This window comes from Myiozetetes cayanensis, unplaced genomic scaffold, assembly GCF_022539395.1.
Source record: "Myiozetetes cayanensis isolate MyiCay16 unplaced genomic scaffold, myiCay2020 scf34, whole genome shotgun sequence".
In the NCBI taxonomy this organism is placed as follows: domain Eukaryota; kingdom Metazoa; phylum Chordata; class Aves; order Passeriformes; family Tyrannidae; genus Myiozetetes; species Myiozetetes cayanensis.
In genome coordinates, this window is record NW_026087566.1 from 1,966,109 (window position 1) to 1,992,197 (window position 26,089).

The following is a 26,089-nucleotide window of genomic DNA, read 5'->3' on the forward strand; positions in this document are numbered from 1 at the left end:
TGCCAAATAAAAGGACCGCTGAGTCGAGCCAAGTAAAGTAGGCAAGTGCAGTGTTTCAATTATATTTTACTCTTTAGATTGTTCATTTGAATGTTCATATTACAAAATTAGCTGCCACGGCCCACAAGTGGATGGGACTTCAGGAGAGCTGTCCACTTACTCAGAAGAGCACAAAGTAGTTAATTCCTTTCCGAGAACTCTGTGAAACAACACTGTAATTAATCTTTCAAGCTAAATAGTGCTAAAATTCCACACACTCTACATGAGTTTTGGTTTTAAATATTTTCACCAACCCTTATAAAATGACTGTATTTGCATGTATCAGGTCACAGACATTTGCATTTCAATCAGGGTGAAGCATCCCATGGTGGAACAAGTTTGAACAGTTGCTGTTTCAACAGCAGCTCTTTCTTACTGCCTCAGAACCAAGTTTGCACCAGGTATTGAACAGGAAAATGCCAAGACACTGTTTCCCCACACAGCTGTTCAAAGCCTGGCACAAGCAACGATTAAAATGCCTTCTGGATAGGCAGCATTTATAAAATGCAGAGCTCTCCCAGCAAAGTGCCTGCACGGGGCATTCACCTCCTTCTCCCCCTTTGGATTCAAAGCCTTCCAGTGACCACTGAGCAGAGAAGTGTCTGAACAGCTGAAAACAGCCAAGGAAAGCTGGCTGGAAACTATCCCTGTATTCCACTCCCTCGGTTCTGCCCATCCCTGTGTTCTATCCATAAGCCAGTCATGCCCACAGGTGACCCAGTACTGCTTCAGGCCCTTGTTTGTACAAAAAAAAGGAAAATAAAAAAATCACTTCTACTGGGCTTAAATCCCTGAAGAATCCATACTGTGTATGGAAGGCTCTAAGTTTTGTGCCTTGATGCAAATAAATGCACAGTAAGTGTTTATTGTGCAGTTTTCCTCCCCTTTTAAAGTTTTTTCCCCCCCCATTCTCCCCTCCCACTTCACCAAACCCCAAAGTTTTAAAACCAAAGCATGAATTATGTTACCGGCACACGTTGGACAGGTTTACAACCTTCTGGTTTTTTTTTTTTTAAAGAACAAATGACAAAAGAGCATTCAAGAATATCGCAAATTTTTGTTTGTTTGTTTGTTTGTTTTTTAAACGGACAAATAGCAAAACTTTTTTACCCCCTGGAATAAGGAGTGCCGAGACAAAGCTCTCCCACACACACCTGCATGTTGCTGTAATACTTAAATAAGTAACACCAATGCAAGGACTTTTCTCTCAATGGCTACGAGTGCTCAAAGAAGCAGAGGATTATGGAGTTACAGAGCTCTTGGTACCCGTGAATTACAGTTCCCCAGGTGGCTCCTCCTCACATGGCTTTCACTTTGATTTGCTTCATCTTCATCTGCTTCTTCTCCAGCTTCTTCTGCTCCCGCCGCAGAGCAGCTTCCTGTGGGCAAGGACAGAGGGGGGAAGAAACATCAGGGATCTCCTCAAAGAGCAAGTGGAGCATTTCAGAGCCAAACAAAGCTCCCAGTTCTGGGTTCACCTCCCTGCCTGGCTCCTCAGGGGCAGGGCAGGGTCCCCACAAAGACAAAACCTTTCCCCCAAGTCTAAGGGGAAGCACAGCCCTCTTTGATGCTCCAGCCAGCACAGGCTCCACCATCCTGCCTTTGGTTCAGACAAGTCACACTGCAGCTGTGCCTCAGTCTCCCCATGTTTAACCAGCAGGGAAGTCACAGAATCCCAGAAAGGGCAGGGACACCTTCCACCAGCCCAGGTTGCTCCAAGCCCTGTCCAACCTGGCCTTGGGCACTGCCAGGGCTGGGGCAGCCACAGCTTCTCTGGGCAACCTGTGCCAGGGCCTGCTCACCCTCAAAGGGAAGAATTCCTGCCCAATATCCAGTGTAAATCTACCCTCCTTCAGCTTAAAGCCTTTCCCCTTGTCCTGTCACTGCATGCCCAAGGAAGCTGGGAGATGTTCCCCTTCCAGCTGGTTTCAGAGTGAGGGGCTGCCCTGTTTCAGAGAGCAGCAGTGAATCCCCTGACAGCTGCCTGCCCTCCAGCAAACAAATCACAGTGTGCCCTGCTGCTGTGCCCACAGGAGTGTGGCAGCAGCCTGTGCCAGCCTGAGCACCCCCCTCACCTCCAGCCGCCGCTGCTTCTCGGGATCCTCCTCGTTCATGATCCGCTCCTTCTCCGCCCGTTTCTTCTCCTCGCGGCGGGACTGGGCAGCCTCCTGTCTCTGCACGTGGGTCAGCTTCAGGAAGTTCTCCTCCACACGTGCCCTGTTCTTGTCAGCTTTCTGTTTGCCCTTTCCGTGGAGAAAATAAATAAATAAATAAATAAATAAATAATAGTTTACACAGATTTCCCCACCAGCAGCATCTCCAGCAGTCCCACGTGAAACGTGACGCTCCTGATCCGAAGGATCCAGTGGTAAAGGCTGCAATTTCCCACAGCATTCAGCAGACACAAAAAGACGAGACTCACTTCTCTGTTCAGCCGGAACTTCTTGGCTTTGTCAATGGAGTAGATGACCATGCTCATCAGAGGCAGCAAAGACTCCATGTCCTTTGGGGAAGTGTTGCCTGAACCAGGCACTGCAAGAAAGAGTTACTTGTTCAGAGAGACTGGCAGCACTTTTCTACCTGCTGTAACGCTCCCTCCTTATTGCTCCACAGATGACAGAACTGGAGCAGGTGACTTGCACAAATAGAGCCCAGCACTCCCCCAGACACACACACACACAGACCCCAGTTCTCTTACCGTTAAATGTAAACAAAAGTGTCTTTTTAGTTTCGGGCAGTTTTGTGAGCTGGCCCTCCCTGGAGGAGAGAAAAAAGTGTTTGGAATGAGTGGCAAAAAAACCATAATTGACATCGTTAGGGAAAACCTCATCAAGAACCAAGAGACACTTGGAAAGTTAAATTTCAAACTCTTCAGATTGCTGAAGTGTTTTACTCCCAGGTGTGCAGGGAAAAGGCATGAATGGAAGAACATGCAGCACCAGCCCATCTGACTGTCAGGGGAGTACTGAGGAGGCCTGCACATTTTGAATTACACTCACTTTTACACATCCTGTTGTTTATACCACTAGAGATCCATAAAACGTGCTAGGAAAACAAAACATCTTGTAAAGAATTCAAGCCTTCACTGCCCAAAATCCCACAGTCTTCTCGTGTGAGAAACTCAGGCCTACATTTCACAGATCCTCCCCAATTTCAGCACAAGGTGCACACGCTGCTGTCTGACAATTAAATCAAAATCTGTTCCTTTTTTTGGAGGAGAGTCTCAAGTTTGGATAGAGATCAGTTATTTATATGCCTGTGAGCATAACACACCCTTGCACAAACCCACGTGATAATTCAGATTAGATCTCCCACCACTTGGCAATCGGGAAGCAGCAGGAAAACACCTCTGGAACGGGAGGCTCAGAGAAACAGCAGAGGTGGGCAGGCCAGCAGCTTTCAAAATGCAAACGAGTTAGGTGGCCTCTGTTTTATTTGGGGTTACAAAACCTACTGGGGGGCAGAGATCTGGCTTTGTACCTACTCTTGCATAAGTTTTGGACCGGAGAACTGGTCCGAGAATTGGACGGACTCGATCTTGTCGGCGTAGTGTGTGAGGAAATGTATCATCTGAAAGAGAAAGCGGGGTCAGTTTTGCCCAACCCCAATCCATCTGCAGCCTCCCCACTCCACAGGGGTCTGCCAGCCTGTCTGCCCACCCCAGGGGGTTGCAACTTCAGCTGGCTGGTGAAGCTGCTCCCAGGCTTTGAAAGGCAGTTTTCAGTCTGCAATTCAGGACAGATTAACAGCTGTGATGTAAGAAAGGAATAAAGAGAATTACATCCCTGTCCCAGCCCTCATGCTTCACTAGGGTCTTGATTTCCCCCCACCAGGGCCATTTGGCTTTCCTGTGATGCTCACAGGACACAGAGGTCAGAACCTTGTCCCACAGGCTGTAAGTGCCAGGGTTTCCAAGGAATATCTGCATGAATTCATTCCAGTTTACCTTGGCGTCCATCATTCCCTCCGTGACCTCTCCCATCTCCGACAAGATGGCCAGTGAATCTGGAAGCCCATATTTTGCACCAGACTTGGGTTTATCACTGCAGAACTCGCTCTGTTTCCAAGAGAACAATGAGAAAGCAAAATAAACCCAAAGCCTGTAAAAGCATCTTATCAGACCGACCCCTGAAAGTATCAGAAAAGGAATAATAAAAAATACACTCAGTCACCGAGCCTGGCTGGGGACATTTCAAACAAAGCAAAGCACGAAGCATCGACAGCCTTTAAGTTGGTATTTCCCTTCAGCAGTCAGCACTTTCAGGAAAAAAAAAGATAAACCAATTCCAATCCAGCCACGCTGGAATGCTCCAAGTTGGATTAAGGCATTTTTGCTCACACTGATAACAAAAGCTGGCATCCTCCCAACCACACTCCAGCTGCTGTTACTTGAGAGAAAAGATTTGCAAAGCACTGCTTGTTATCACTGGATTCTTTGCAAGCTTCAGGGGTGGAACATATGGAAAGCTTCCATTTCAGATCACATAAAAACAGATGACCCACATTTTCCACTTCACAGATCCCTAATGAAGTTTACTTTTCAAGCCCTGAAAAAGCCGTTTGTGCAGATTAAATGAGGTGAAGTGACATTTGTGTGTCCTGCCAATACACCACAGCCCCCTCCTAAACGAGCTGCTTTCCACTGCAGCTCTCACACTTCCAACCTCTCATTCCATGAGACTTTCATCCAGCAGATGAAAATGTCTTTCCCCCACAGATTCCAACAGGTCAGTCACAAGTTTCCAGCTGTTCCCAAGAAAACAATGAATCTGCAGGTTGTTGGTTCTTACATGCTGTTATTTATCAACATGCAGGTACATACCAGGTCCTGCATCTCCTTCTGAAGTCTCACCAGTGCTTTTCTGGTTCCAACAGCAAACACGTACGTGTCCATGTCCTCATCGTTCATTGTCACTTTTATTTGCTGGGGAAACAGGAGGTTATTAGCCCTGAGCAGATTGCAGGGTCTGACACTGATTCCTAAGAGCAAACACTAAGCAAGGTCAGGCACAGCTAAGAGGGAGGTGGCTGATCCAAAGCTTCCCAGAGTGTCTTAAAGTAAGGGAGCTTATTAATCAGATTGAGCACTTAGTTCAGTGCTGTGGTGTAATGACAGGGACTAGAACAGCAGAGCTGTACAAGTAATTTGCAATTAAATATTCTCAATAGATAGAAGTAAATACAGCTATAGATAAATGCAAAGAGAATTCACAGTGCACACAGCCACTGCTCTTCCAAATGGAACCTCTCCTGGCATTTATGCTCTCCAAGAGCAGGGGAGAAAGTAAAGAGTAACACTGCAGGATGTAATATCCAGACCAACACATGGATTAAACACTGAGCAGAGAGAAGAACAATCATTAAGTATTTCAGATTGTAAAACCACTTTTTATCAAGCTGAGGCCTCGAGTCACAACTGACTGCTCACCAAACCACTCAAAAGATAAAGCCCGCAGGCAAACCAGATTTCCAGCCATCAGCAATCTGCATTTCACGGGCAGGAAAGAAACACAACCAATCCTTTCCAGATTGTTTCAAGAGCTGCTGACCTGGAAGACGTGGAACACCCCAGAAATCACCTGGAACAACCGAAAGCAGCAGGGGCAGAACCCAAGGACTGCAGGTTCATCCCAGCTGACCTGCAGGGCTCGGTACGTACCACTTGGTCCGACGCCGGCCTCATCATGCGCGCCAGCACGTTCAGCAGGTCTTGCCTCTTGAGGAACTAAAAACACAGCTTGGTAAACGCACAGAACAGCACTCACTCTCACCTACTTTGGTGGGCACAATATGGGCCTGTGCAGGTATTTAATTATGCAGTTTGGCTTCGGTGTTTGCACGTTCAGAGCTCTGTGTCTGAACGGGAGCACAAGAGCCAGGCTGGGCTTGTTGCTCACACCGGAATGGAAAAGCCTCTAGAACCTGATAACTGGTGACAGGGAAACAGCCCCACCAACTCCCCCATCCTTACCTTCAGCTGGATGAGCATTCCTTCACAGCACACCCTCCCAGAGCACCACAGGTTATATATGTGTTCATTTTCTTGATTTAGCTTCCCAGTGCTTGTAGCTTCTTTATTAGTGCCATCATCCCCTGGAGGAAAAAAGAGCAGTGAGACAGAACTGCAACCTAAAAGCTCACCAGAAGGCTTGGAAGCTCACACCACATCACAGAAAAGGATTTGCTACAGCCCACATGGTCTAAACCCAAATACCAGAACTTTGTCATTATGGAACTCACCCACAAGAGCAAAGTTACTTTCCAGCAGCTCCCTGTGGGTGTTGAACCAGGCATGAGCCAGCCGGTTGTTTTTGTTCTTGCCGATGATGTAGTTCATGATGTAAGCCAGGAGCCCTGTGACCATCAGGATCTCCATGTAGTAACTCTCCCAGCTGTTCTGAAGGTGAGCAGGGACCTGTGTGAGGCAACAGAAACAGCAGGGAAGCCTTCCTGACCTTGGCACCTCAGAGATTAATTGACCGTTCTGTTATCACTGTACCACCACTGCAAGTGCACATCAGTACCCCAGTGACGCTCCTGGCACACTGCCTTGAGAAAATAACTGATGCAACTCCATCTATAAAGCAGATCAACAGTTGTACCTACGTTAACTATCGTTATGGGGTCTTTGTTTTTGCTATGAGATGCATCTGGTTTCTCTTCATAGCCTTCAAACTCCTCATCATCATATGGTTCACTCTCAGTGTCACCTTCCTAAAGGACAAAAACACAAACAGCGTGAAAATCCCAAGCCCAGGAAGTAAAATCCAGAAAGACAAGGTGAGAAAGGGAGAGACACTATCAGGAAACACAGAGACAGGAGATGAGGCCTTACCTGCGTGTCTGCATCATCAAAGTCTTCCTGATTCTCATCCTGACCTTCCAGCTCTACAGTGGCTTCTTCTTCATCATCTTCTGTAGTGATGATCCTCTGGGGAGACTCTGTGACTGCATCTTCATTCACATCCTCAAATTCGGCGAAGTCGTTATCATCATATTCCATGATGTCATCCCCATCCTCGAATTCATCGTACTTTGCCAAAGTAAAGCTCCACGGGATGAACAGGACAGCAAGAAAAAGATAGAAATTCTTCATTTTCACTGGAAAAAAAAATAAAAAATCAAATCAATCACTGCATAGAGCCCTTATCAGTTTTGTTACATCACACCATTACAATCCCCAACTCCCATGAGCTATCTGAAAACACTACCAGGGTCAGACCAGAGAGAGAAAATAAACCCCTGTCTGATCTTGCCATTTTCTCTATAAAGTGACTACTGCTAAAAGAAAAGCTAACTTTGAAGGAGGGATTGCTTGTGGCAGCAGCAAATTCCCATCTGGCCACGCTGCTCAGATGAGCAAGTTTGGAAGCAGAAATGTTCCACTCTAAAACTGCCTCTCCATTAGCATCTCCCAGCCAGCACTGCCAGCTCACTTCTGAGAGCACACTCTGTGCCTACAGTTGTTATTAATTAGCAATTAGACACAGGCAGCTCAACCAGTGTGTCAGAGCAGCAGTAAACCCTGAACTGCACTTAAGATTAATTTCAGTGATGCTCTGATAGCCTCTTAGTTGCAAAGTGCCCATCTGTGATTTTTCTAGGCTGCCTGCTCAGAACCAGGTCCCAAACTGTCCCAGCACGAGCTCTGCTTAGAAACAAAGACCTTTTGTTGGGAGTTCACAACCATAATTAAAAAAAAAACAGTCCCTAAACCAACAGAGTAAACTGGGACTCACGAGCCCAAAGCTCTCCCCGGATCAGCCACCACCTTTTTTTCCCCTCAGCTTCCTATCTTTTCTGCTTGATCTCAAAACAATCCCAGCCCCACAACGAGGAGTTTCTCCAGGGTCTGAAAAAGGAGCCCCAAAAGGCAGCTCTGACCCTGCTGCTGCACCAGGAGGATCAGCTGCACCAGGCTGGGCTGGGAGGCTCAATTTACTCCCTCCAGCAACCAGAGCCGAGCGGGAACCCGAATGTTAATGAGAGTGTGCTCTTCCAAACTCGGAATGGTTTCTAAATTTGACCAGCTCTCACACAGGGAACCCGCTGTGTGATGAGGATGACAAGGACAGCTAAAATAAACCCCTCTGTCAAAGGCTCCTCATCCAGCCAAACCTGCACAGAACACGTTCACAGAACGTTCAAACAAGATGCAAAAAGCACGAGGCAGAGCCCAAGACCATTGTGTGGACACCTCGCAATCCGATGTGAATTTAAACAGAAAAAAAAACCAAACCACAATTTAAATAGGACAGAATTTGCACTCAGAGGTTAAAAACCACCTGGACAACGGAGCCACCTGCTCGACCAAACCACACCAGTTTCACAGGGAGAATTTCGAGACTGTCCGAGCACAACCACTTTCAGAAGACCCCACAGCTCCAAGCAGCTTCCCGGAAAATAAACTGCGGCCCATTCCAAGGACACGTTTGAGCTGGAGGCGGCTGGAAGCTGGAGCACCCCCCCCCAGCTCAGCATTCCCTCAGAACAGGTTCCAAGCACAAACTCCAGGAAGCAGAAAATGCCCTGGCGGGCCCTGCACGCTCCACACCCCACCGAGGGACGGGTTCCCTCCGCGATGTCCACACGGGCTGCCCGGGACTCACTGCCGACAGAAACAACTTCACCATAACCCGCAGGTAAATAAACAGCGCTGCTGCTGCTGCTGCTCCCCGAGCAGAACATTCACCCGCCTGTAAATAAATCTCGAGTCCAGACCCGGCTCAGCAGAAGGGCCGGGCCCTCACCGTGACCCCCACAGGTGCCGCCCGTGATCCCGCCGCTCCCAGCACAGCTCCCGGCTCCTTCCCGGGACACGAGTCACGGTTAAACGACACAAAACCAGCGCCCTGCCTTCCCTGCACCCCCGGGGCTCGGCACAGGCCGTGCCCTCCGCGCCGGGCTGCGCCTGCCGCGGGCACCGCGGGCACCCGGGGAGGGGGCGAACGCGGCCCAGGGATGCGGGAGCGGGGTGTGCCATCCCCGCAGGGCCCGACCCCAACAACCCCGAGCGCCCCCGGCCGGGCCGCGGGGCCGCCTCACCTGAGTCACGGGCCCGGCCCCCGCCCGCCGCTCCGCGCCCGCCGGCCCGCGGCGCATGCGCGGCACGGCCCCCGCCGCATGTGCGGGGCTGCGCGGACACACCCGCGTGGGCGCGGGGAGGGCGGGCAGGGGAGCCCCAGCCCCGCGGGCGGCAGAACCACGCGGGAAGCACCGGGTGGGCGGCGCGGCCAGGGGGCCGCCGGTGCCGGTTACCCCCCGCTTTTCTCCCAGTTCTCCCCGCTCCCGCCTTTGCCCGCTCCGGGCGCCCACACTTGGGCGCGGCTTCACCCGCGGGCAGCGCGCACGCGCCGCGCGCGTCACCCCGCGTGCCGTGCGTGGGCGCGTCGGCGCGTCGCGACTCCACCCCCCGCCCCGGTAACCGGGGCAGTGGCGGCGGCGGCTGCGGGGCCGGCGGGTGAGTGAGGGGGCCCCGGGCGGGCACCGAGGGCAGCGGGGCCGCAAAGCCGTCCCCGCCGGGCCCCACCCCGCGCCGGAGCTGCCGGTACCGCGGCCTGGCAGCGGGCGCGGGCGGCCCGGGCCTGCCCCGCACAAAGGGCCCGCCCCGCGCCGCGGCCCCGCGGGCGGGAAGGGCCCCGCGCAGCGCCCGGTCCAGCGCCTCCCGGCCCTGCCTGCGCGCTCGGCCCACCGCCACTCGGGCGCGGCGCGGCCCCGGGGAGGGCTCCGGGGAAGGGTCCGCGCCTTGGGAGCTCCTCCCGCGGAGCGGCGGCCGCGGGGAAGAGGAGCCTCGGGAGCTGGCCCGTGGTCCCTGTGCTCGCTCGCCGCTGGCTCCGCGGGCAGGCTGAGCGAGTCTTGTGCTTTCGCGGCTCCACGGCCGTAAAAAAGGTGGTTTTCCTTATTTTCCGCAGTGGCGGGAGGGGGGAAAGAAGGTTGATGAGTACGGTGAGGAAGGATCCTTGCAGGCAGGCTTTAACTCGAGAGTTTTAACGTGAAAGGTTCTCCTGTCAGCAGCAGGAGTGCAGCTCCGCCTCTCACCCTTCTGGGGCACATTTGGAGCTGCCGCAGACCCGCAGGTGGGAAGGCCACAGGGTGTGTCAGGGCTCCAGGGTCAGCCCCTGTCGTGCCGAGCTGAACTGCAGAATTCTGCCCCAAAATCCGCTCCTGAGCTCTGCTCTAGGCTCGGGGTTTATTGAGCAAGTCCCAAGCTGGTAAATGTTCAGCACAGGGAGCAGCAGCACTGTTTACCTTTGGATTATTGGGAAGTTGTTTCTCTTGCCCACGAGTTCTGATCTCACCGAGGATTCTCAGTGAGAGGATTTGTTGTTTAAAGAGACTTGTAGCCTTTGGACAGCTGATTCTATTGCACTGCAAAGCTGTGGGTGCCTTGCTGTTTAGTGCCTTACAGGTATGATTTACTAGACCAGGCAGATAATTAAGTTATACAGAATGGAAACTCTAAATCTTAATATATCAGTTCAGTCTTCACCTTAGAAAATCAATCTCTGGGCAGATTGTTATGTGGAGCATTTAAAATATGGTTTGAAAAACGTAGGTAGGAGAGGATGTTTACACTCAAGGATGGGACTGGGTGGCCGTGCAAAACAGGAGCTGACTTTTCATCTCTCATTCCTCATGGTGTTCAAAGTTTTGGCCCTGGGGTTGTTTGTCTTGGGCTGCAAACAGACAGGACAGGTAACATCTTCAATATGCTGAAGAAAGCCTTGAGGGACGTGACCTTTCTTTTCAGAAGACAAGCACTTGGTTGTTTTTTTTTTGTCTCTGGAATTGTGGATGTTTTCCCACTGGCAAGTACAGAGCCAAATCCTTTGTGGGAAACAGATCAAACTTGTCACTCCCTTTTCCAGAGCTGGCGTGATCCACTAACAAGGAAAATGGTGAAAATCATCTCTAACTTCCTGGAGCACAAAGGGCATTGATTTTTGTCTTTCCTCGTTTGACCAGGTCCACTGGGGGCATCATGAATTGGAACAAAGGTGGGCCTGGCACTAAGAGAGGCTTTGGGTTTGGTGGATTTGCCATAACCCCTGGGAAGAAAGAGGAGCCCAAGCTGTCCCAGCAGTCCCACAGCGCTTTCGGCACAGCCGGGTCCTCGGCAGCCTTTGCCAAGTCAGGGCCTCCTCAGCTGCCTTCCTTCTACAAAATTGGGTCAAAGAGAGCGAATTTTGATGAAGAGAATGCGTGAGTACAATCATTCCTTGGATTTAGCAAAGCTTTCCCCTCTCTAGAACGTATCCCAGCTGAGCCCCAGTCTGCTCAAGCTTATTCACTCTGTGGTATGTTCAGAGTTGGAGCCAAGGATATTGGGAAGGAATTCCTGGCTGGGAGGGTGGGCAGGCCCTGGCACAGGTTGCCCAGAGAAGCTGTGGCTGCCCCTGGATCCCTGGAAGTGTCCAAGGCCAGGTTGGAGCAACCTGGGCTGGTGGAAGGTGTCCCTGCCCATGGCAGGGGGTGAGACTGGATGGACTTTAAGGTCTCTTCCAACTGAAACCATTCCATGAAATCTGGAAGGGAGTGGGGTCAGAAAAGCATCCCATGTCCACCAACATAGGAGAGTCACTCAAGAAGATCAGTTTTTCTCTTTGTCCTGCAACCACTTCGAGCTTATGACATAAATAATTGTAAATAAATGAATAAATCTCAGCTGTCCATCCTGACTTTTGTTATCCCTGTGGGAACCTTGACTCACCCAGAAGCCACGAAAGGCAGCACAGTGCTGTGAACTGCGTGCTGAGTGGGCTGTTGGTCGTTTCTTTTCAGGTACTTTGAGGATGAGGAGGAAGATTCCAGCAATGTGGAATTGCCCTACATTCCCGCCGAGAATTCCCCCACCCGGCAGCAGTTCCATTCCAAGTCAGCGGACTCTGACAGCGATGATGACCCTCTGGAGGCTTTCATGGCTGAAGTGGAGGCAAGACCCGGCTGGGGAAATGTTTGTTCGTTGGTGTGGCCACAAAATCAGGAGCAGCAAATGCCACTCAGGGGCTTTGGCAGCTGGAAACACCTCGTTTAAATTCGGTTTTTAGGTGTTAGGTGGGTTAGGCAGGGAGGGGGGGGATGTGATTTACAACAACTTGACTGCTCTGAGCACGTCAGAGCAATGCAATGCAGAGCTGTGCCTGTCTCTGGATATCAGATTGAGGTTTTCTGCCTTTTCCACCACCAGAATGTTAATTATTTGTATTCATCACGGGCTGTTTCTTAGCTGTGGGTCTGTTTTTAGCCCAGTGTTTTCAGGAGGAATATGGGGAATGTATTTTTTCAACAGCACTGCCACAAACTTAAGGAGTATATAAATTCAAAGGTATTAGCAGGAGAATCAATTTAGGATAATCAGATCTGAAACACAGGCAAGTTTAACCCAAAAGGTGTCATCTCCGTGCCATAATGGTCTAGTTATGTAGGAACATTTTTCCCTTCCACGTTTTATCATCTCGGTCTTTTTAACATATGATAATTTTATGACCTGTTAGGATCAAGCTGCTCGAGACATGAAGAGGCTGGAAGATAAAGACAAAGAAAAAAAGAACGTTAAGTAAGTCCTGTTTTCTCATTCCCATCCCTGCCTGTCTCATGCGGTGCTGACAGAATTCTGATGCCTTCTGTTGCTGATGGTTGTTCTTTAGACAGCACAACACACACCTAATAAATAAACAGCATTAAACAGTGCATGATATTCCCTGTGGGCAAAGCTTTTTGTGCTGTAAAAATGGGATGACAGGAGGGAAGGATCCACGGCAGCATCCCGGGGTAAACTGCAACAACGCTCAGTTATCCTACACAAGAAGCCTTTCTAGGCCACAGAAATTGGGGCAGCACATTGTCCTCCTGCCACCTCCCAGAGCAGCCTGGATAGCTCTTCTTCTTCCCACACCCTTGGAAAGATCAGGATGGTTCAGCTTAAAAATTGCAGTTATGTGAGCAGAGGAACTCGGTGCTGCCGTGCCTGAGTCCTGGAGATTCTTCCAAACTTCAACTGGGTTTTAAGACATTTAGAGCTGATATATTAGGTAGCAGGTGATAATTGGGACACTAAATTTGGAGTTCAAAAGCAGTTTTAAATTTTTTGCAGCTGTTTTCAGCAAGGGAGATAGTTATGCTGTTGATTTTTTTTTGATAGAAATGTCAGATAGATTGGTAGATCTTGCATTGCATGGGGTTGATCAGATCACACACGGTCCTGAAACACAACACTGGCTCCAAATCACCACCTGGGGAAGTTCTGAACTGGATTTGCACTTCCTGGCTCCTATTCCTCTTCAGTTATGGGACTTCTGTAGCCTCAAGAGCTTTAGACCAGGATGATCTTTGCTGTGGCCTCTGCTGGGAAGACGGAGCCCCAACCTTTCGGTCTCCTTGCTAGAATTAAAGAGAAGCCTTTGCAGGGTCGCTGTTATGGTTGGCACCAGATGCCAGAACTCCAGGGGTTGGGGTTATAAATGTTGTTAGTGTTGTGTCTTCCACGGAATCTGGAGCTCAGCACTAAAATCAGATGCAACTTGTGCAGCTGAGTCTGTGGAACACTTGCAGGGAAGTTTTTTTTTCTCCGCTTGTTTTTCCAGGGGTATTCGAGATGACATTGAAGAGGAAGATGACCAAGTGAGTTCCTATGCAGTCTTTCTATCTTTTCTTTTTTTTTTTTTTTTTTTTTTTGGTTGTTGTTGTTTTGTTTTCTTTTACTTTCCCTCTCCAAACACACAACTGCAAGGCACAAACAAAACTCCAGTTATCACTCACAGTACCCGGACAATTCAAGCTCTAGTGGTCACCCTGTGCCTCTCCACCCTTCTAGGTGTTTCAAGAAGAATATTAGGGGACAATTGCATTCATTTAAGAAGATTTTCTTTCAGTCAGTTTGAACTTCAGCTTCCTGTACAGGTTTTTCAGTATCTGAGGGTTTCACCCAGAGCACAGTCACCTACTGTTTGACACAGGGAGAGGCTGTTGGAGTGTGGAGGTGACTTGCAGTGGAATTTAGTGTCTGTTAAGGGCAAGAATCAGGCTTTTTGCTCTTCGTTCCCAGAGGAGCTCCAGTTCTTCCTGAGGATTGTAACCAATAGAATTAGTGAAGAGGAAAGACTTCATTTCAAAACATACCTTACTGCTGACACGTAATTCCTGTGCTCCTGGCGTTAATGCAGAGCTTGGCAGGGCTGTGTGACCTCAAGGCCTTTGCTTCCAAAGGGAGTGTGGCTGTGCCAGAGTTGGAGCAGAGGTGACTTCCACTTGGAGACAGCTGTTGTTCCAGTCTGTTGTGGGAATAGCTGAGGGATAATCAGCCAGGAAAAGGGAAAAGCCAGAGGAGTAAATGCCTATATTTTTAATTGAACCTCGCTTTAAAAATCTGATCTTAAGTGTTTGCTTCAAGTCAAGTGAGACTGGTGTTTTCTCCAGGAGAAAGTCCTGGTGTGCCAGGAGGATTCTGAGACACAGAGACATCTTTGTGAGCCGTGAGGGTGGCGTGTGACAGTGGTGACAGGGACTGAACTTGGGCGTGTGTTGAAGGACTCTTCTGAAATAGTTTCTTTCACGTTTGTTGCTGACTGCCTCAATGAAAAATAGATACATTTCCATTTCTTAGAGTCGAGACAGGGGAAGTGAAGAAACTGCCATGGTGTGTTCAAAAAACACAAGGATCATGTGTTGGTAACGTTGTGTTCTCTGGTTAGAAACCTGCAGCGTTTGAGCTTTGTTCATGGGAAATAAGAGTAGATTCCCTTGTAAACATAACAAGACTCAGTGGAAGGAGTTGTTAAGCACACATGTAAGAGTAGCTTGGGTTTTTTTAGAAGCACTTTGTGGCCTGGCTGACACCAGAGTTGTTCTCGTTGGTACTTTGCTGTCCTTCTGGACAGATCTCTTGGTGCTTGTTGAAAGAATCAGTTCTAGTGAAATTGTTTTTTTTTCCTCAGTGGTGGGTGTGAAAGCAAACAGCCACGTAGCATTTACATCACTCTAACCAAACAGCAGTGATTTTTCCGTGCCACTGTGGGTGATTGTGCTGATCTGTTTCGCTGCAGGAAGCCTATTTTCGCTACATGGCCGAGAACCCCACTGCTGGCGTGGTGCAGGAGGAGGAGGAGGACAACCTGGAGTATGACAGTGATGGCAACCCCATTGCACCCTCCAAAAAAATCATTGATCCTCTTCCACCTATTGACCACTCCGAGGTAGGAAGGGGTTTTACTCCCTTTTGTCCTGTTTGAGGCGTTCCAGAAAGCGGGAGCTGAGAGGGTCCCGTGACAGTTCGGTGCTGTCGTAGGCACATCACATCAGAGGTGCTTGAAATGGCTTCCTGTTAAAGGAATGCACTTGCAGACAATTAAGAGCTTCAGAAAGAAAGGAATCTTGAATCTGGACTAACTCAGTAATTAATTCCCTTGCAGATTGAATACCCCCCCTTTGAGAAGAATTTCTACGATGAGCACGAGGAGATCACCAGCCTCACCCCCCAGCAGGTGGTGGAGCTGCGGCACAAGCTGAACCTCCGGGTGAGCTGCTCACAAAACTGTCCTCCCACCAGCTTTTCCCTCCCATTTCTTCTGGATAATCTTAGTTTTAATGGGGGTTTGCACAGGGAACTCCAAGCCTCTCACACACCTGCAGTGACTCTGATTTCTTGAAAGTCTCCTCTGGGTTGGTGGGCAGTGAGGATTGCCAGGTGTGTGGTTGCACTGGGAATAAAGAACTCCAGAGGCAGGAATTAAAACTGGAAAAATGATAGGCAAAAATGAGTTCTTTTACCATTTATGACATGTTACTGGGGTGACTTTCTATGAAGGGAATTATTTGGGGAAGAACACCAATTATACAAGGAGGTAATTGTGATGTTTAGTAGCTCGTGTTGATTGATACTTAGTCTAAATTTTCATACCTGCAAGTCCTATTTACACAACTCCTCTGGAATTTGCATTCGTTTATAAAGTAAAAATCCATTTTCAGAGGCAGAGATGCCATTTTATTTTTTATTCTTTGTGCAGATTGCTCTTTGTTTTTTCTCTTGCTGTCCCATAAACAAAGCTCTGCTTGTGTTTCCAAGGTCTCTGGTGCTGCTCCTCCAAGGCCTGGCAGTAGTTTTGCTCATTTTGGGTTTGATGAGCAACTTATGCATCAAATTAGGAAATCAGAGTATACCCAACCCACTCCAATACAGTGTCAGGTGAGTGTTGCTACAGCTCTAACATCTAAAGAAAACTATACAGAAATGTATGAAAGCTTTGGGAGGGGTTTGTGTTTTGGTTTTCTTTAGAAATTATATTCAAAATAACCATAGCAGTAGCTGAATAAAGAGCCATCCACTGACAAATTCATTCCTTGAAGAGCCCTGCAAACAAAAGGGTGTGATGCTGTGTCCAAGGGATGCATTTCAGGACCTTAGGCCTTAATATTTGTAAAAACCTGTGGTGGAGAGGTCCTTGGAGCAGCAGTGGGGGTGAAGTGAGGCCTTCAGCACTCAGAGTGGCTGCAGAAAGAACAGGCTCTGAGAACTTTTAGTGTCCTTAGAACTGCACAAGGTGCATTTGTGTACCTGTGACTGTGTCCCTGGGCCCAAACATTGATTTCAGACAGGGCACCAACAGTCCAACATGGAAATGGCTTCCAACCCCTAAAACTTGGCAGTAAAATTGTGTAAGCATCGACGTGTTGTTGCTGCCCTCCCTCCATGCTGTGCTTTCCTCTGGTTCCCAGAGATTTCATGGCAAGTCCAGCACGAGGAAATGCCGAGCTAGGCATGATATGGGCTGAGAATCTCCTCCTTTTTAGGGTGTTCCAGTTGCACTGAGTGGCAGGGACATGATTGGGATAGCTAAGACTGGGAGTGGGAAGACGGCAGCTTTCATCTGGCCCATGCTGATTCACATCATGGATCAGAAGGAGCTGGAGCCAGGGGACGGCCCCATCGCAGTCATCGTCTGCCCCACCAGAGAGCTCTGCCAACAGGTAGGTGTGTGGCATTCCTGGGTGTGTGTGTGCCATCCAGAGTCCTTGGAGGAGAAGGCAAAATTCTGGGCAAAAAAAAAAAAAAAAATTATCAGAGAAGCTGTTTTAAAAGTGTTTTAAAAAAACTACTGCTCTGAGCGTGAGTAGCGTTGGCTCCAGCTGGCAGCTCTTCCCTGCACCTTTGTCTTGAAGGATCAGGGCAAATCTGAAATTCTGAATTTTTGCACGGTGCTCCCATGTTATTTTCGAGGATAAGGATGCTGTGGATCCATTGCTACAAACTGAACGTGCAAAAAGATAGAGCCTGCAGTTGGATGCCCACAAAGAGGTTTCTCTGATGACTACAAATGATCCCCACGTGTTCAAATATTGAGCCCTGAGGATTTCAGAACAATTTGGTCAAGTTCTTAGCTGCAAGGTGTATTTCAGGAGGTGGAGTGTGTGTTTTCTCAGAGCTGACTGTGGTGTGTTTGTTGCCCATTCCCAGATCCACTCGGAGTGCAAGCGCTTCGGCAAGGCCTACAACCTGCGCTCCGTGGCCGTGTACGGAGGGGGCAGCATGTGGGAACAAGCCAAAGCCCTGCAGGAGGGGGCAGAGATCGTGGTCTGCACCCCTGTAAGTACCTGTGTGCACACAGGGCAGCTTTTCCTGCTTACCCGAAGCTGAGGCAGATCTTTGGTTCCATGGTGATGCAGAATTTGTTCTCTGATCAACGAGGTGTTGAGGTGCAAATGCGTCGGGTTTAATCTTCTCCCAAGAGAAGCTGAAGAGGTTACAGCGAGGTCTACTTGTGTCAATTGGGCAAAATGCCAGCTGCTGATTGCCTTAAAATTCACAAAGAGAATTCCCAATATGTCATGAACTTGAGTGCCATCTTCCTGAATCCGTGTGGGGCCAGTGGCAGTAACGCTGCGGGGTTGAAACGTTGAGTCAGGGTGGGTGTTGGTGCTGAGCAAGGGGTATAAACAAGCACCACTGGCAGCTGGTTCTGCTTATTGCAGACACTGTTATGAATTTGGGCACAACTGAGCAAAAAATGGTTGGAGAAAGTTTTGTTGTGGCTGTTTATTTGGTGCCAGGCAAGAAAAGAAAAGTATGGGAAACTCCCTCACCCAAACTTGGGGGGTTAAGTAGGTGGTTCACATTTGAAATTTAATTATAAGGAAGAATGGAAAATTGTTAAACTGTTAACCTTGAAAAAACAGCTGTAAGTTCAGCTTGTCAGGCATAGTTGATGAGAGTTTTAGGAATCTTTCTATGATTTGAATACTGACATTTCTAAACTGAAGCCTTGAGATATTTTCTGTTCTAAGTCTCTGGTAAGTGAGGGTGAAAAGCAGTGAAGTGCTCCAACAACATTTTAAAAAATACACTTTAAAAACTTGTCGTTTGGGGTGTTTTTTTTTCCTTAACAGGGTCGTTTGATTGATCATGTGAAGAAGAAAGCCACGAACCTTCAAAGAGTCACTTACCTGGTGTTTGATGAAGCTGACAGGATGTTTGATATGGGCTTTGGTACGTACTGAACCGAGCTTTTGGAGAGCAGGGCTGTCCAGTCCCATCTTAGTGGGACTGGGAAGTGAAATCCTGAGTGAGAGGCACTCCTCCATCCTGTGGCTGTCTGTTCAATCAGGCAGTGAAGCTGCCTTTTGAGTTATTCTAATTAACCAGTGATGTTGGTGATTAGAGCATCGTTTCTTCTCCCTTCCAGAGTATCAGGTCAGATCAATCGCGAGCCACGTGCGCCCCGACAGACAGAGTGAGTAAATGGCTCAAAATAACCTTCCTGAGAGGCAAAGGAGGCTCTGGGGTGCCTGGGGTAGCAGTTCAGAGCCTGGAGCAGAGCGTGGATTTCCAGTTCTGGACACCACTCTTGCCAAAGTCCCCTGGTGTGACTCTGAGCGTGGGGAGGGAGCACTCGTGACTGGTGGGCATTCAACTGCTCCACTGACTGCACACAGAGGAAAGATGAGCTGAATTCCTCACCCTATGCCTGGAAATTCAGTGTTCTGAGCTGCCAGGGGGGGAAAGTTCCCAGCAGTGCCATGAATTATCAGCGTTCCAGACGCCAGGAAACGCCTTCCCACGCTTTGAGGCGTTGTGGTAGCGATTGATAACCTGGAAAACAGAGCTCAACCTCCAGATTCCTCAGGAATCCAGGTCCCTGCTCACAACCCCTGAGCTGTGTTTTCACAGTTCTGAGGGCAAGCTTCTGTTTCAGAGCTTGTTTTTCCATTCCAGCTCTCCTGTTCAGTGCCACGTTCCGTAAGAAGATCGAGAAGTTGGCCCGGGATATTCTGATCGACCCCATCCGGGTTGTGCAGGGAGACATTGGAGAGGTAATTCCATGGCACCTGTGAGACAATCAGAGCAGTGAATTGCTCCATTTCTCTTCTCTGAGATTGAAGTCAAACTGCAGTAATCACCACTTATAGTTAAGAGTTAATACTTCGTGCTTAACAAAAACAAAACACTGAAGTTTTGTGGGTGTTTTTTTTTTATTTTATTTTATTGACCTTTCTTCCAACAAATGTAGTGGTGGAAGCTTTATTTTGCAGTTAAGGATTTGATGCTTAAGTTGTAATGTCTTTCAGTGGGAATGTTGATGCTGGACTTGCTTGACAGTAGCAGCTGAACTATCAGCAGGCTGAGGATTTGGTGGGAAGCTGATGAAGTGGGCAGAGAGAAACTTGCTCTAGAGAAACTTTGCCTATTGTATATGAAAACTGTTGAGAAATTTCACAGGATGCCTTCAGAACATTTCTCTTTTAACCAGTTCTCTGTATTTTTTATTTTTTCCCTCAGGAATATGATGATATTTTTTTTTTTAATAATAAAAAAATAATGGCTGCCCAAAACCCCTTCTTCCTGGGAAATTTTGCTTATGAAAAGAAACAGCTTTCCCAGCTCAGTCACAGGGGTTTTAATTCTTAGCTCTAAATCATTGCTGTATCATGGGAGCATCATCCTTGAATTAAATAATACCGACCTGCATAAAAATTAAACCCTTCCCAGAAAAATCCAACTCAGAGCTTGTCCCTCCCCCTCTCCCTGACTCTGAGGGGACATTTCTCCCCTCCAGGCAAACGAAGACGTCACTCAGATCGTGGAGATCTTCCCCTCTGGCCCCAGCAAGTGGAACTGGCTGACCCGGCGCCTCGTGGAGTTCACGTCCTCGGGCAGCGTCCTCCTGTTCGTCACCAAGAAGGCCAACGCCGAAGAACTGGCCAACAACCTCAAGCAGGAGGATCACAACCTGGGGCTGCTCCACGGGGACATGGACCAGAGCGAGAGGAACAAAGTCATCTCAGAGTTCAAGAAAAAGGGCATCCCCATCCTGGTGGCCACCGACGTGGCAGGTGGGTGACGCGCTGGGGACGGACGAGCCATGGGGATCGGGGGGGGGGAAAGGCAGTGAAAGTGTTTTTCGGTGGGAGGCAACTGGGTTGGCTTCTGCATTTTCAGGGTATTGTGTTCTGGGTGCTTTTCAGAATCATAAAATATCCTGAGCTGGGAGGATCATCAAATCCAACTCCTGTCCTGTGCTGCACAGGACACCCCCAGGAGTGACACCACGAGCCTGTGAATTACACAGCGTCAGTCTCCTAATGAGGCCTGAATTAGTCTGTATATTTTTTAATATACAGAAGGAAAATGAGCTGTGTCTCAAGGAAGTTGTTGCTATTTGTTCATTAGCTGACGTTATACAAGTTTAAATGAAGAGCTGAACACACCTGAAACCTGCACCAGAGCAGCTTCTGTACCCAGATGTTTGCTGAACAAAGAGTGAATGTTGGTGTCCTTTGATACAGCCCTCTGCCTTCCTTGGAAAAACAGCCATATAAAGAGATCCCTTCCTTTTCCAGCCCTGGGAATTTGGGGATTGGTGTAATTTATGTGAAAGTTAGAGAAGGCATTGCTGCACTTCAGAGTTTTAGAACCACAGAATGGTTTGGGTTGGAAGGAACCTTAAAACTCATCTCATTCCACTCCCTGCCACGGGCAGGGACACCTTCCACTAGCCCAGGTTGCTCCAAGCCCCTTCCAGCCTGACCTTGAAGCCAGGGAAAGGTTTATCAACCGAGGTGGGTTCCTGTGGGAACTCCTTTGTTGTGCTGGAGCAGAACGAGGTGACAAACTGGTGTGAGTGGGATTGCTGTGAGTTAACTGGAGATAACCCCACTTACCCTTATGTCACCAGCTCGAGGGTTGGACATCCCTTCCATCAAGACCGTCATCAACTACGACGTGGCTCGGGACATCGACACCCACACCCACAGGATCGGCCGCACCGGCCGCGCCGGTGAGAAGGGCGTGGCCTACACTCTGCTGACCCCCAAGGACAGCAACTTCGCTGGGGACCTCGTCAGAAACCTGGAAGGTGCCAATCAGCACGTCTCCAAAGAGCTGTTGGACCTGGCAATGCAGGTATGGAGGAGTTAGAGGAAGGTTCGTTCCGTGACCGGCGCAAAATCAGGAGATGGGGGCCTTGTTTCTGGCTCCGTCGTGTGCTGGCAGTGTCCTGTTTTAAAGGAATGGCTTCCTGGGGGGGTTAATGGCCTTTGGAAGAATCCATGGATATTTTGGAGCACGGTAGGTGATCTATTTTGGGGCCAGGCACTGCCTGGGAAGTTAGGAGCTGTAATCTGGCTGATGCCAGTGTCTCATTCCAATCAGATTTTCGATGTGCTTTTATTCAGGCACCTGGGAGATGCAGCTGAGTTGAAAGCTAAGCTAGAAAACAATTACAGGGCCGTTCCCTCTTGTTGCTTGATCATTCCATGTGCTTGGCAGTGCCCTCTGGCAGGTTTGCTATATATAGGGATGACAGGTAGCTGCAGAGCAGTTGTGCTTGTGCCACTGAACTCATCAGCTCTTTAATTTCTTGTCTTTTGCTGCCTGTGTATAACTGCAAGAGAGCAAAGGCTTTTTGGTAATTCCCAAATTCAGAGATGGATTAGCATGCCTGTGGCTGCATTGCCAAGCAGCTTGGACAGCAGCTGCCAGAAGAAATACTTTTTCTGAGGTACAGAAGCAGCAGAAGGGACAGAATTTGTGAGGCAGAGCATGAATGAAAGTGGAGGGCATAAAATCAGTTTTCATGGAAAGCATTTGTAGCAAAAATCTTCAGAGCCACTTGACAGAACTGTCTCCAGCAGCTGTGTGGTTGAACAGAAAACAGTATTTATATTTTTTTTTAAATTTTATTTTGGAATGCTCCAAATCCTTCTTTTCTGAGCCTCATTACATGCATTTGTCCTTTTTTTTTTTGGTTGCAGAACCCCTGGTTCCGAAAATCCCGGTTCAAAGGAGGGAAGGGCAAGAAGCTGAATATTGGTGGTGGTGGCTTGGGCTACCGGGAACGCCCCGGGCTGGGCTCAGAAAATGCTGTAAGTAGAGATGCTGAAGAGGTTGTTTTGCAGACTCTTGGAATTGTTACACTTGGTATTGATTCCTCTTTAATTTAAAAAGTCTCGGTGCTGGATTTACAGCCCGTGCTTTCCAGGCTCTCACAGCTCAGCATCTTTCGGGGTTGGTATCAAATATCTCCAGTGAAACTCCCCTGTGCTGTTCTCCCCTTGCCAAGAGCTGCCCTCCTTAGGGCCAGAGTGAATCCACAAGGTTTGGAGGTTCTTCCCAAAATAGGCTGTTGCTGCAAAAGAAATGCTAATAAATGACTTGAAAAGCCATTTCCAGGCTGATTCTTGGCAGGAAAAAAATCTTGCAGCACTGGGGATGCTCATTAAGGCACATCTGTGCCAGGAAACGAGCTCATTGCCAGTGTGTGCAGGGGCAGAGCTGTTGAAAACATGGCACAGAATCCCACAATGGCTTGGGTGGGAAGGGACCTTCAAGCTCATCCAGTCCCACCCCTGCCATGGGCAGGGACACCTTCCACTGGGCTGGGTTGCTCAGGGTTCCATCCAGCGTGGCCTTGGACACTTCCATGTCCAGCATCTCCCCAAAAGCCACAGCTGGAGCCTCGTTCACACTTTGTCCTGGCTGGGACCTGGATGAAAACCTCCCATTTGATTCCATTTTACTTTTAGTTGGGCTGTAGGGGCTGGAAACTGCAGTTCCACTGTTACCTGTGAGTCTCTTAAGACTCAGGGCTCCCTCACTTTGTGGTCCTCGAGGTCATGGTCCTGCTGTCAGGCCTCCCAGAATTCTCTCATCCTTAGTGGATGAATTCCCTGGGTGCAGGGTCAAGGTAGATTTGGATTGAGTGTCTTGTGTGGGATAAACCTCTGCACTTTCCCTCTGTTTCCCACAGGACCGTGGAAACAACAACAGCGTGATGAGTAACTACGAGGCCTACAAGCCATCCACGGGGGCCATGGGGGACAGGCTGACAGCAATGAAAGCAGCTTTCCAGGTTGGTTCCATCCCTTGGGCTCGTTTTCTCCCCTGAAAACGCAGTAGGGATTTCAGGGCAGTTGAGCTTGGCAGGTTGTGACCGTGTCACTTGGAGCGTTGCAGTGAGAATGGTGGGATGGTGAGCAGGCTGGACTGAACAAACTTGCACAGATTTGCCAAACTTGCTTTGTTTTCTGCTGCCTCTTTGCTCTTTTTCCCTCCTGGGTTCTGCTGCTTGGCTTGCTCTTGCTGAGGTTGCTTAGCAGCAATAGTGTAAGTGCAGTCAAAGAAAGGGGGGACAGAGAAACTCCTTCTCTTCCGTGTGAAGATTAACACTTCTTTAAATTAGCTCCCTTCTTTCTGTGGTGTGGTAGCAGATGCCCATTACTAATTCTATATTCATAAGCACAGCAGGATTGTAATCACTCCAGGATTTTTCCAGGAACTGTGTTTCCTGGGGGATCCCCACCACCCAAGCCAGGCCCATGAACCCGCGACCGCTCCCCACTCTGCAGTGCAGCACAAAGGCAAACCTGCTCTCTTTCCTCTCCCTCCCCTGTCCTGCAGTCCCAGTACAAGAGCCACTTCGTGGCTGCCAGTCTGAACAACCAAAAGACCGGGAGCTCTGCCGCCGGTGCCAGCGGCTGGACCAGCGCCGGGAGCCTCAACTCCGTCCCCACCGGCTCGGCGCAGCAGAACGCGCCCACCCCCGACGGCCCCGCCGCGGCGGCCACCAAGGGCGTCCCGGGCTTCACCAGCACGGGGACCTTGAGCAGCGTGCCCACCTTCCCCAGTGGAGCTCAGGGCTTCAACAACAGCGCGAGTGCCAGCGCCAACAGCCGGGAAGGCGGAATCGGTGGCGGCGTCGCCAGAGAACGGTACAACGACAACCGGAACAGTCGCCACAACGAGGGCCCGCGGCGCGGGGAAGGCGGTGGTGGTGGCGGTGGTGGCCGTGCCGAGGGCGGTGGTGGCCGTGCCGAGGGCGGTGGCGGCCGCTACAACGACGTCCAGCGCCACGGCGAGGGCGGTGGCCGGCACGGGGGCGACGCTCCCCGGCACGGCGAGGGCGGCCGGCACGGCGACGTCATCCATCGCCACGGAGAGGGCGGCCGGCACTTCAGCGACTTCCCGGGAGGCCGCAACAACGGGGACAGCAGGAACAGCAGCGAGGGCAGGAATGGCGAGAGCAGGAAGGACGCCAACAGCCGGGACAGCAAGACAGACGGTTTCGCGGTGCCGGAGCCCCCCAAACGCAAGAAGAGCCGGTGGGACAGTTAAAAGCTGCGGTTTCACAGCCTGGAATCTCGGCAGGTAGTGTTGTCTTTTCCCAGAGGATTTCTTAGGGGTTTTTGTTTGGGTTTTTTTTTTTTTTTTTTTGGGAACTGATTGTTGAGCAGCTGGGGGAGGAGGAGGAAACCGTGAGGTTCACCCACACCCCGGGCCGGTTCATCTGCGGACAGACCCACTCGTGACGTGCACACACGACGCGCAGTCAGAGAAGTCGTTTTGGCAAAGCTCCCTGGGTTCTGCTTCAGACAGTCAGTGCTCCAGTGACTCTGCTGGATTCCAACAGATCTTCTCGACCAAAGGAAGCTGTTTCAGCCCCTGGGAACGTCGAGAAACTGCTGTGCATACAAGTATAAATCAGTCTTCTCTTAACCAGCGTTCGCATTTACAAACCAGTGCAGTCCACCTAGAGATGCTCAGGACCTGCCTGTTAGACATTAATCCCTCGGCAGTTTGGTCAGTATGGTGAGTTCTTCCCCCATCTCCTCTTCACATTTGCTCTGATTCCCAAACAATTTGGCCTCCTGGGTGCCCTTTCTCCCTCTCCCCATCAACTAAGAACGCGTCGATTTGCGTTGCTGAAGGTGGGATTGGAGCAAGTTGAATTTTTCTTTCCCTTTGTTTTATTTTTTATGAAGCTGTTCAAGGGATCCTTCTCCAACCCAGCAAACCACAAATTCACCTGCAGTGTAGGTTGGACTCCCTGGCTTGTTTGTGGTCAGTACATCAGTCCCACTCCCATTGCCCAGCTATTTTTTTTATCTTTCAAACAGCCTCTTCTTCCCTGATATCCTTCATTCTGCTGGAAGCCTGCATAGCAAACCTGTCCCTCTGCTGTGCCTATGCACCCTCTGTTCTGAGAGGGCTGAGTGCTTTCTTCAGATTAAAAGCAGAAAAAAAAAAAGGGAAAACAATGTACACACCCCCCAACAATCAGAGGCTGGAGCCCCCCAGGAAGTGTTGCTGAAGGCAGAGGCTTCACTCAGAAATTCAGGGATCTGCTGCTCAGAAGCCTTTGGGGAGAGCCCAAAAAAGCAATGAATGAAATGAACCAGCTCAGATCTGGCCCCACGTTGAACACGTGTAGGAAATCTGTCAAATCTTGCTTGCCCATTTTTAACTCGTTGTGTGTATTATTCTCCGTTTTTTAACTTGGTTGTTTTTGGTTTTGTTGTTTGTTTTTTGGGGGGGTTTTTTGTTTGTTTGGTTTTTTTTTTTGCCACGAGGTAGGGAAGAACTTTTCTGTTTGGAACGTTGTCAGCACCCACTGCTGGCTCGTTTCCACTTGGAAGAAGTATCAGAAGCTGTCAGGGGTTTTGTGACATTGTGATGTTTTCTTTATCAGCTGTGCATTTACTTTCTGCTTGCTCTAGTAAATGTTTTATTACTGGTACAAAAATACAAAAAGCATGTGCTTTTTATCCTCCACCTCCTCTGGCT

The 26,089-nt window shown here is 49.4% G+C and overlaps 2 protein-coding genes across 4 annotated transcripts; one reads left to right on the forward strand and one right to left on the reverse strand.

Moving 5' to 3' along the window:
- Positions 1–46: 46 nt before the first annotated feature.
- CCDC47 (coiled-coil domain containing 47) lies at positions 47–9,241 on the reverse strand. Its single transcript, XM_050327727.1, has 13 exons — positions 9,085–9,241; positions 6,875–7,140; positions 6,646–6,753; positions 6,280–6,454; positions 6,011–6,132; positions 5,699–5,764; positions 4,862–4,963; positions 3,986–4,096; positions 3,524–3,609; positions 2,738–2,796; positions 2,462–2,571; positions 2,115–2,282; positions 47–1,418 (listed from the first exon to the last, which is right to left on the reverse strand). Exons 2-13 carry the CDS (start codon positions 7,133–7,135, stop codon positions 1,338–1,340), a joined length of 1,449 nt encoding a protein of 482 aa, XP_050183684.1. The 5' UTR covers positions 7,136–7,140; positions 9,085–9,241; the 3' UTR covers positions 47–1,337.
- Positions 9,242–9,439: 198 nt separating this feature from the next.
- DDX42 (DEAD-box helicase 42) lies at positions 9,440–26,079 on the forward strand. Of its 3 annotated transcripts, XM_050327606.1 has the most exons (19): positions 9,781–9,927; positions 11,005–11,241; positions 11,821–11,971; positions 12,534–12,595; positions 13,623–13,659; positions 15,081–15,230; positions 15,447–15,551; positions 16,100–16,219; positions 16,825–17,001; positions 17,489–17,617; positions 18,418–18,517; positions 18,714–18,761; positions 19,244–19,341; positions 20,085–20,361; positions 21,204–21,430; positions 22,282–22,392; positions 23,277–23,378; positions 23,927–24,673; positions 24,823–26,079. In XM_050327606.1, exons 2-18 carry the CDS (start codon positions 11,021–11,023, stop codon positions 24,638–24,640), a joined length of 2,829 nt encoding a protein of 942 aa, XP_050183563.1. In that variant the 5' UTR covers positions 9,781–9,927; positions 11,005–11,020; the 3' UTR covers positions 24,641–24,673; positions 24,823–26,079. The 3 variants fall into 3 exon arrangements, with proteins under 3 accessions (XP_050183562.1, XP_050183563.1, XP_050183561.1); XM_050327605.1 differs by lacking the exon at positions 9,781–9,927 and adding an exon at positions 9,440–9,499 and having other exon boundaries at positions 23,927–26,079; XM_050327604.1 differs by having other exon boundaries at positions 9,782–9,927; positions 23,927–26,079.
- Positions 26,080–26,089: the final 10 nt, after the last annotated feature.

Coding starts and splice junctions, on each gene's coding strand:
- CCDC47 (XM_050327727.1), bottom strand. CDS start 7,135: ATGAAGAATTTCTATCTTTTTCTTGCTGTCCTGTTCATCCCGTGGAGC. Junction 2,797..3,523: donor GGTCCAAAACTTATGCAAGA/GTAGGTACAAAG, acceptor TCTCTCCTCCAG/GGAGGGCCAGCTCACAAAAC. Junction 2,572..2,737: donor ACTTTTGTTTACATTTAACG/GTAAGAGAACTG, acceptor TCTTTCTTGCAG/TGCCTGGTTCAGGCAACACT.
- DDX42 (XM_050327605.1), top strand. CDS start 11,021: ATGAATTGGAACAAAGGTGGGCCTGGCACTAAGAGAGGCTTTGGGTTT. Junction 19,342..20,084: donor TGCAGGGAGACATTGGAGAG/GTAATTCCATGG, acceptor TCTCCCCTCCAG/GCAAACGAAGACGTCACTCA. Junction 21,431..22,281: donor TGTTGGACCTGGCAATGCAG/GTATGGAGGAGT, acceptor TTTTGGTTGCAG/AACCCCTGGTTCCGAAAATC.